Source organism: Ornithodoros turicata, unplaced genomic scaffold (genome assembly GCF_037126465.1).
Source record: "Ornithodoros turicata isolate Travis unplaced genomic scaffold, ASM3712646v1 Chromosome13, whole genome shotgun sequence".
Classification (NCBI taxonomy): domain Eukaryota; kingdom Metazoa; phylum Arthropoda; class Arachnida; order Ixodida; family Argasidae; genus Ornithodoros; species Ornithodoros turicata.
The window spans coordinates 3255729-3266161 of NW_026999307.1; the positions used below are offsets into that span (position 1 = coordinate 3255729).

The following is a 10433-nucleotide window of genomic DNA, read 5'->3' on the forward strand; positions in this document are numbered from 1 at the left end:
CTGTACACGCTGTCCAGTCGCACTTTAATTTCTTTAGGCGAAAGTCCCTCTTTTGTCACGAATTTTATCACAGCGCGGTACTCGATTTTTTTCATTTTAACTGAAGAGTGCACCCTGGCTGTTTGAAATGCTGCTCTCCAACCGACAAAAGCATGGAGAGAGTTGAGGGTGGTGCTCCGGCCCTCCAACAGATGGCGCCACGCGTCCTTAATCGCATTTTCAAATTTGCGCGCATTTTCTACCTCGGGCCGGAAACTTATGGAACCACCCTCGTACCTTGGAACAACCACGTTCACTTCGTCGCTTAGCGGTGCCAAAAGAAATCGCGCTGCCGCACCTGCAACTCGGTTTTATTTCCCCCATAGAAAACGAAGTTATGTACAATATATACAGGGTTGCGTGGCTACACCCCCCCCCCCCTGTTTTAACCGTTGGTAAGCAGGTGTATTGCAGCCAGCCAGACTAGTCGCCACTTCTATCGGTCTCAAGGTTCGACTGAGACTGTCCAAGCTGTAAACCGCATCCGGTTGCACACACCAGATTCTTCACGCTGCCAACCACCTTAGTAAGGTAGTCTGCTGTCATTCGGTCTGTTGGGAGGTACGTCATGATAAAGTTCCCGTTCTCTACCTCTCGTCTCGCAAAGAGATATTTCAGGTTAATATGTTTTGAACGCTTGTGCTTGACAGGATTTTCCATTAGGCATATCGCGGATTTGTTGTCATTCCTAATTTCCATTTCTTTAGTGCCGTATTTGTTGAATCCAATTTCATGAAGTAGCATTTGTAGCCATTTGCCTTCCTTGATTGCCTCCGTAGCGGCGATGTAGTCAGCCTCGCACGTCGAGAGCGCGATCACTTGCTGCTTGGTCGATCTCCAACTTACGGCTCCCTTCGACAGCGTCAAGACGTATCCACTCCGTGAATGACCCATTCCTGTCTCGTTCCAGCTTGCGTCGGAATGTCCGACGACAGGCCGTACAGGCCGCACCCTGAACCTCACAGTAGCACACCCCAACATATTCTCTGAGAATCAACTCGTCATCCGAGCTCATGTCTGTGGGACGTACTGTAGAGCTGTCGGTGACACGTCCCAGGACATCCCTGAGGAGGCTACACGTCACACTGGCTGACGTAACTCCGATATGGTTTCTACAATTCTGGGGTGTCACATACCGTGTGTTGCAGATACAATAATTGAAAGACGTTATCAGAGACACCTATATAGCGCTCTAAAAATATTTATTTGTCTAAAAGTATACATGTAGACATGTACGAATGTATGGGACACTTCCAGGTTGGGGGTGAAGGGAAGACGAGTGAGTGAGTGAGTGATTGAAGTTTTTCTGGCGCATGAGCGACTTGAAGGGAAGACGGGTGTTTGAAGATGCACCATGAGAAAAAAAAAAAAAAGGTTTCCTTAACGAGTTTTTGGACGGCCTATCAAACGGATTTTTGTTCTGTAAGCGGCATCGATATCAGGGGACGGAAGAGACCAGATGTTCTCATTTATAATTAAAAAGTTAATTGTTGAAAGTTAATTAAGACATTACCTTAGGAGTTTGCTGGTGCCCACTAAGGAGTGCCCTTCAGCATATGCTGTATTACAATCGATTTTATCTCGGAAAATGTGATATATAAGAGTATATTTAAAAGAAAAACTCTGTTCGCAGCTAGCTGGGACACACTGTATATACGCGTCATTATCAACTCTCGGGGCGTTGGCTCGTCCACTTAGCAGCGAAGGAAACACGACACAGCATGTGAACAAATGAACACAAGTTCATTTACCACCAATTGCGTAATTCCAGTACAAGGCAAAAACTAGATAAACTCCTCTGCCTGTGCGCCCTTTTTATCTCCTTTTTACTGCTGCACCAGCGCCCTCCTGTTTGGAACGTATTTCCTTCATTAGGGATAGCGCTACTTTGCGCTTGATAACGTTGATGTTCAGTCCACCAGGCTACCCCATGCCTACAGTGCACACCCCCAGTGTCTATCAAGTCGACATCGTCAGTGTCGGGCATGTCAATGATGATTCGTTCGGGCGGTGCTTCCTGGTCGGTCTTCAGGGTGGCGAAGGAGCGTCCGACAGCAGAAGATCGGGGCGCAGGCGCCTTAAGGTGGACACTGCAGCGGACACGTCCGGGTCCGCAGTACGTACTGCTTCCGCACTACGGCGGTGGAGGACGCTTCGCTGGTGGGATACCTGATATAAATCCGGCACTGAGCAAACAGGGCAGATGATCCTAATTTCTTCTGCCGTGAGCGGCAAGGGCGCTGGGCGGCGTGCTCTCAGTGTTAGTCCTTGGGTTCAGGCTCGCAAGACGGAGTTCATGCAATCGGTAAGGCCATCTGCTTCAACGGCTCTGACCTCCACAGTCCACTGTCTCCCTTAGACGAACAGATAACACCAATAAAAAAATCCGCAAAACGGGTTTCCCGACGTTTCGGAGCCGACTTGGCTCCTTCTTCGGGGGTGAATAAATTGGGCAGGAGAAGCTTCTTTTGTACTGTAGGAGGCGAAATCGGGAACACTTGGGGGCGTTGATTGTGGATGACGTGTCGCAGGTCGTTGACGTGAGCCGTAGGTAAGTAGGACAGGAGACAGGAGGAAGCACCAATACGGAAAGACTTGGAAAAGAATGGCTATACGAAGAGCTTCATACGCAAGGTCGCCCGCCGTCAGTATTGCGACATCCGTCACCGCCCGTCTCGGACGAACAACTCTGTCGTCCCTAACAGGAGCATTGCCGTCCCCTACGTAAAGGGAATTAGTGAAGCCTTGGTACGTGCACTTAGGAACGAGGGAATTCAAGTCGTCCACAAACCCGTATCTACTACCGGCCACCGCATCCCACGCCCGAAGGACCGACTTGCCAGAACAGAAGCCCAAGGGGCTGTGTACAAAATCTCTTGTTCTCTGTGCGACGCCGCTTACATTGGCGAAACAAAGAACTTTCAAGCGAGACTTCGACAACACAAGAATGACGTACGTAAACCCGCTGTAGAACGGAGCGCCTGGCCGAACATTGCGACGCCCGCGACCATGTGATCGACTTTGAGAACGGCAATGTCATGGACCTAGAGACTAATCTGACAAGGAGACTCTTGGAATCCAGGCATAACCAGCTAACCCCGAGAAACCAATCCATCGGGACATTACCTACTGCTTACTTCAACGGCCTGCGACACGTCATCCACAATCAACGCCCCCAAGTGTTCCCGATTTCGCCTCCTACAGTATAAAAGAAGGTGCTCCTGCCCAATTTATTCACCCCTGAAGAAGGAGCCAAGTCGGCTCCGAAACGTCTGGAAACCCGTTTTGAGGATTTTTTGGTTGGTGTTATCTGTTCGTCTATTTAGCTTCCCAACCAGACACACCTGTGTCAAACATGTTCACATCTACTGTCTCCCTTCAGTTTCTTCCCGTGTTTGCCCCTCACTTCCGGTTCTCCTTGGTGTCCTGGTGGTCCATCTAGCCGAGGAAGTCCTGTTTCTCCTTTATCACATTTGCTTCCCAGGTCTCCCTTCTCCCCTGCTGATCCAGGAAGTCCATCATATATCGGGCTTTTGCGCCAAAAACCTCCAATTATCATCATCATCATCATATATCGGCTTGCCTGGTTCACCTCTAACTCTGGCTGCCCCAGGAAGCCCCATAGGACATATTCCACGAACATCTCCCTTTTGTCTCGGTTCAACTTTCTGCCCATTAGGACCGCGAGCCCCCTTGATTCCCGGTGGACTCTGTGGTCGCTGAACTTCTAGAACACCTGGAGAAGCAGGGGAGCCACTAAAGAAGCCTCGGTCATCAGTATTCCCAACCATCGTATGGCGTACGTATTTAGCAACCGCCAGTTTGTTCACTTTCTTCCCCCTAGGCTTTTGCTACCCTGGCGGTCCTGTGAGATCCATCGATCCTGCTGGACCGTAGTTCTCTCGATTTCCTTGCCCCCTTTTTGGCCGGGAAGGCCAGGCAGTACGCGAGACCCTGTGCTTCCATCTGAACATCCATTCCGTGCTGACCCTGAGTACTCATTGATCCCAGGTCTCCCATTTCTCCTTTGTCTGCCATCAATCCATAATCACCTTTCTGGCCAGTATCTCCTTCATTCCCTGTATTTCTATCAAACCAACCCTGCCACGTCTTCCTTTATTACCCTCATCACCATTCTCCCCGCTCGACCCACTTGCACCTGGGTCTTCATTGAAACCCTGAAGTCCAGGTGAATCCGGAGGTCCCTGCAGAAATGACGTCGGTAACGTCACCCCATCTGTCCATACCACGGCACCCGGGTCTCCTTTACCTCCAGGAAGCCCTGGCAGTCCTTGCGTTCCAGGTCATCTCTCGCCGTACTCCTCTTCGATCCGGAGGACGTAGTTGGCGTCCCACCGAGCAGGCCCACAAATCCCCCTTTTCTCCGTTTGGTCCAGGAGGAACCATTTTACTTAGAGGACCTGTTCTGCCATCAAACACAGGGGTTCTGGTGACCCAGGTTCACCATGGGCTCCTTTCATCGTAATCACTTCGGTAAGCCAAGGCTGCCTTGCGGCGGCATCCTCGCCGGTGCTTCTCCATCCCCGACCGGTCCTTTCGGCTCCGTGGTGCCGGGGGTCCGTAATGAGCACCGCTGCGCAGGTAGTGTCCTTGTTCTGGGCTGTGCATCATCCTTGTGCTCCGGACGGAAACTGCGAACACTTAAATACACCAACAAAACACAACGCCGAAACGCACAAAAAGAAACGAAAGGAAACTTGAGAAACGAAAACTGGGAGTAAAGCTTAAAAAAAAAAAGAAGAAAAAACAAGAACACCCGTATCTCGTGTTTCCCGTCCTCGAACGGACGAACCCGAGTTCATAAACGCTGGGCCGCCAGTTGCCGGTTAAGTTCAGTCCCCCAACACACTCATTGCTTCTCAACGGTTTTTACAGCGGCGTTTCGATTGCATATCATCGTCATTAATTGATGGGTAGAAACCGTGGAGACACAAGAAGCGTGAGGGTGGGTGAGGGACTGAACGGAGCATCAACGTTATCAAGGGCAAAGTAGCGCTGTCTCTCTCTCTCAAAAGAAAAAAAAAAAAAGAAAGAAGGAAACACGTGCCAAACCGGAGGGCGCTGATGCAGCGGCAAGAACGGGCGAGAGAGGAGTCTCTTGTAGCTTTTGCCTTGTACCGGGGTCACGCAGTTGGCAAATAAAGCTTTGTTCACTTATTCACATGCTGTGTTGTAGATTCCCGCGTTGCTGAGAGGACGGGCCAACGCTCCCACAGTGTGAACTTCGGGTTCCCACAGTATATATGAATAAATGACAACAAAATAAATGCCTTGATATACGAAATAAACAAACTGCGGCGCATTCATTGGTCAGAGTGACACGCTAGCTGTGGAAGGGAATGTACGGAGTTACAGACGTGTGCGTAGTCAGCCCATTCACCTGTTCGTCCGTACGGTACCATTCGCTGATAGTGCGTCATTATGAGGAAGGAATGCGCCGGAGCGTGTTCCTTAAACTCTTGTCCAGCACTGAACTAGTTGTACTTAACTGTATTGTTTATGCACGCATAAAACCATACTGGTTTGGCTAGTTGAGGAAACGGACGCCCTGCAGTGACTCTGCTTCAGGCTGAAACAAAGTAATTTTCTCTTAGTGTGCATACCTAGCGACACATAAAAGCGCTAGCTGTAGGATCGGAACTAGGAGATATAAATATCCGCCGACGTTTTCTCCTTCTGCATACATTATCAGCGGCTTATACATAAACTGTTTTCTTTAAAATGTGTGACGTATTTTCTGTAAAAAAGGTTTTCATCGGCTGTGCGGACACGGTGGGTCAGTGCGTAACTAAAGAGCGCGACAATCTAAACCCTGAGACGTCACTGAAAACTGAAATGAAAGTTGTGCATTCTCCAGCATAATGTGTACCCATGGTCGATGAACCTAGCTGCAACATTGAATATGTAGGTTTTATAGCTTTTCAATAAAAAGATGTAATGGCTAAAAAAAGTATGGTCATCTCATAATTGTTTCGTTTCGAATAATTTGGTCCTCAGCACACAGTATATATAAACTTCAAAACATCAGAGTAGCAAACGAGACATCAGTTAACCCCACGCAGCATTCCATTCTGAACAAGTGCGCATGCCGAATCAGCGCAATCGCCACCCCGGTGAGAGTTGCGAGAAACAGGCTGTCCTTCCGCAATAACAGTAAAATAGTGACTGTAGCCTGAATGGACTGTTCTAAATAGAGTATCAGTTACGTTTAACGAACTCATTATGCAACCGCTTTGTTTCACTGGGCAGCACTTATGAAAAAAAAAAGGCTCTCTAATGAGACAGTACAGATATTTTATATTGAGGATCTTTTTCATTAAACATTTCATTTGGAATATCCCCTCCGGAGCGAGTTCGAAGTATTAGAGGCAAGATCTCCCCGTTTCACAACATTATGGAGTTAGTATCTGAATAAAAGACAACAAATAGGTATCCTATGGCAGGGGAAGACAACGACTGGAGGCACGAGCAAACCGACAACGACTGTCTTTATGTATGCTCGTCCGTGCACTTTATCCAGGCTTGTCCTAGCAGTCTCGCATTCGTACTATGGTGTCCTGTTTTTTTTAAAATTAGACATGAATAAAATCAATCTTAAATTATATCTCTAGGATGTTACACAAGTGTGAATACACTGGCGAACAAGCAAATCAATGGTAAGTTTTGATATGATTCCATCAAACCTGTTCACATGTGGAAGAAGTCCTGGGGTCACTTCCTGACCCGATGTGTAGGAATTTTATCTCTGATTCTGAGAGAACCGCTTATGGGTAACTCGCACATGCAAGCCCGGCCTTCTTAATTATACACACTTGTATGACCCCCTACCTTTTTTGGCCGTATGTCTGCATCCTTTTGTCTTGAAACAACGGCTGGCACTTACAGCTTTATGTGTGCGCTCTTACTGGCGCTTGCATGTTGTCTTTGACCGTAACTCTCCTCAGGACCACTCTGTATCGTACTTCAAAGAACATGGTCCCCCTTTTTTGCTGAACACCATGTTGAGGCAGTGTGCACTTCTTTATGTCCAAATTTGGTGCAGCTAGCTAATTGCATTACGTGAAGCTTTGGTATTTTGGATTGGGCATTTATCTACCCTCCCAACCACGCGGTGCCTCCCTTGATACTGTTCTTGATCAATCAACTTATGTTTCCCAACATGAAACCGGTTGGTTTAAAAACGTCATACTATTTTTCAAGGTTAAAGATTGACCTCAGTGAGGAGACACGATGAATGTATTCAGACATGCACTCAGCAAACCGATTTGCTTGGGATATTTCGATGCCGATGCGGGCATCGTCATCAGATAAATTGAGAATATGCTTATCCGTGACCTGCTTTTTAAAGTTATTACGTATAGGTATTGATATTTATACTCCTATTTGTAGCTGTTATTTGTATTTATTCTTTTATAACACTGAGGAGAGGCCATATGTGGCTATCGCCCTCAGCATGTCATCACCCGAGGGACTTCCACATCTCGTATCTATGCCGGCATGCAAGGGTTATTGACTTCTTGAAGTAAATGAATGTCCTGGTTTTATTTATTTGATTTATGAGAACATGACAAGCGCGCGTTGTAATTGATCGTGTTATGGTGTATTTTCACACCACGTGATTCATGCACCACTCAGCTGCAAGTCTTGTAGTGCACAGCACACCCAGTCAAAATGGCTACCGTGCCCCACACTGGGACGGCGAGTGGTATCTCTCAAGCACACCTAGTTTTCCTGTGTGGATGTGTTGAGCAAAAGAATACAACACTCGGTGTTGCTCCCTGAATAAGTTTCCCTGGACTCGGCATGATCTAGCAAAGACTCAGGTGTGGGGCGTTTGGCAAGGGACTGACTGGAATTTAAAAGTTGAGGAGCATCGCAACCACAGAATATGCAATAGAATATTTTCAACAGCATAACTGAATTTGCTTTGAGCTGTACCTATATGTCAATCTAGGTGCAGTAGTGTAGCATAGGCTACGAGAGACAGGGATCGAACAACCGTCGAGCTCAGGGAACAGGAAAAGAGGTGTTAAATGGCGCGGCAGGAGCTGAGCTAGCGCATGCTCCCGCGCTTCGTCGTTATCGACTTCCTTGGTCACAGGCTCCCCCCTCAGTGACGAGGCCGGGAAGATGGTCACGGAACGTTGAAGCGTACCCGGCGGCGCCCGCATGCCGCGGAAGGAGCCGTAGTTTGGGGAGCGGTGGTGCTGGCAGGAGGGGCTGTAGGGGCAATGTGCGCTGGCTTAACCCGGTCCAGAGAGAGTGTGTCCCGTTTGCCGTTGCGGTCGATGGAAATAGTCTTCGAAGTGCGTGATAGAACAGGGAAAGGGCCGTCGTAGGGTGGCTCCAGAGGTCTGCGGACGGCGTCACGCGAGACATAAACGTGTGTTCAGGTGCCAAGGCCGGGTGGCGAATACTCTGGCCGTGCGGAGGGACATCGTGGCGGTGAAGGGCGCAAGGCCCGCATAGCGTGTCTCAGGCGGTCGACGAAGAGCTGAGGAACGAGGCCTGAAGAGTGTGACGGGGATGCGACCAGCTCACTGGGCAGACGTAGCGGTGTTCCGTATACCATCTCTGCCGGGGAGCAGCCCATATCCTCCTTAAAAGCAGTGCGGATGCCGAGGAGGACAAGGGGTAACCGTTCAAACCACAGAGGAGGGGTGTCAGTGGCCATGAGTGCTGATTTCAGCGTGCGATGGAATCTTTCCACCATGCCGTGGGAAGAAAGGTGGTAGGCCGTTGTTGTGTGATGAATGGTACCAAGGGAACGCAACAGGTTGGTGAAAAGAGAGCTGCAAAACTGCCCACCGCGATCCGTTGTGACGGTAAGTGGCGCGCAAAAGTAGGCTGGAGGCCGGTAGGCCGGAGTAGCTGGAAGAACGCTCACAGCAGCTCCTGTATCCACAAGGAACCGCACACCCGTGGACCGGTCGGCAATGAAAAAGAGGCTGTGACGGTCGAGGGGGGGGGGGGTTCCAGCGCTTGCTGTCATCAGCGCTGGCTGTGGGCATTTTCCGGCAAATCTTCGTACGTGCACGGCTTCGTGCAGCGAGTCGACTGGTTTCCGAAACACCCGTGGTACCAACATACCCCGGGGGCCTGCGCAGGTGAGGGGGAACGGCGACGGACAGGAGATCGGCTACCGCTGTTGTACCGAGCGCGGGCAGGGCGGGTGGTTAGATCTTGCAGCATCTGATGGAGTCGTGCGACATCCGCGCGTAGATCCGCCACGTCCTTGGAAATGGCTAAAATGGTGTCAGGAAGAGGAGCCACTGCAGCAATGGTAGGTGAAGCGATGTCAATGCTGTTGTCTGCTGTCCGGGCTAGAGCATCCAGCGAAGAACCCTCGGCGGAGGCGAGGATCATCTGGACGCTTCTGGGTAGGCGTTTGAGGAAGAGTTCCCTGAGAAATGTTTCGTCGAACGAACCAGGCTTATCACCCAGAAGCTGCTGCATTCGCCTTGGGAGCTGTGTAGGCTTGCGGTCACCAATATCTTCCGCCGAAAGAAGTTGCTGAGGCGTCGTCGCTGCGACTCCGACGTTCAGTTAATGAGCGCCGTCTTGAGTTTGTCATAGGGGTTTTCTTCGGGGCGCTGTAAGATGATATCCCGGACTTCTATTGCGGTCGGAGAGGTAAGGCCAACAGGACGTAGTTGAACTTTGCCACTTGAGACGTAATGCGATGGGGGGCGAACTGTGCTTCCACCTGAGCAAACCATACCAGGGGGTCCGCGGGCCAGAACTCGGGCAGACGGATGCTGACCGATGCAATATCTTGCGGTTGTGCTTCGTCGCCGTGTGTACCACCGTTGCCGGAATCAGTCGGTATGGTCATGGCTGGTTGCCCCGAGCGTAACTCGAAATGTTCGCTCCTCGCTACATACCACACATACACATACCTCGCTCCGGACACATTCTTGTACGGCTTCCTGCACTTGGCAAGTTAATGGCCATATTGCTACGCACAGCCATCGGCAGACAGGGCGAGTTCACTTCATTCCGAGCGTCACATTCATGGACCAGATCTAGCCCTAGTAGCTCTTGCGCCAAAAAAACCCAAATCATCATCATCATCATCACCATGGACCAGACCTGCCCCGCAACATTTCGCCCTTCGTCTGCCGGCCGCGACACTCCAGCGTTGCGCTCACCTGGCGGTCATGGCAGTCGCGGCAGCCGACGCCACGGCACGTTTCAGCCGGCGTCTCGGCGTCCCACCACGGCTCGCACAGCCTCTCCTCACTCACCTAACCTGCAACACTCAAAGCTTCGGCGCCCGTGCCGGTCCCGGCACACCAGGCATCGACATCGACAGCGCCCTCCGCAACTTCGCTGCAGATCTCTTACGTTCCGCCACGTTCCAACTGTCTTCT

The 10433-nt window shown here is 50.3% G+C and overlaps 2 protein-coding genes across 2 annotated transcripts; both read right to left on the bottom strand.

Moving 5' to 3' along the window:
- Positions 1 to 8449: 8449 nt before the first annotated feature.
- On the bottom strand, positions 8450 to 9052 carry LOC135372071 (uncharacterized). The gene has a single exon (XM_064605795.1). It carries the CDS (start codon positions 9050 to 9052, stop codon positions 8450 to 8452), a length of 603 nt encoding a protein of 200 aa, XP_064461865.1.
- Positions 9052 to 9516, bottom strand: LOC135372072 (uncharacterized). Its single transcript, XM_064605796.1, has one exon. It carries the CDS (start codon positions 9514 to 9516, stop codon positions 9052 to 9054), a length of 465 nt encoding a protein of 154 aa, XP_064461866.1.
- Positions 9517 to 10433: the final 917 nt, after the last annotated feature.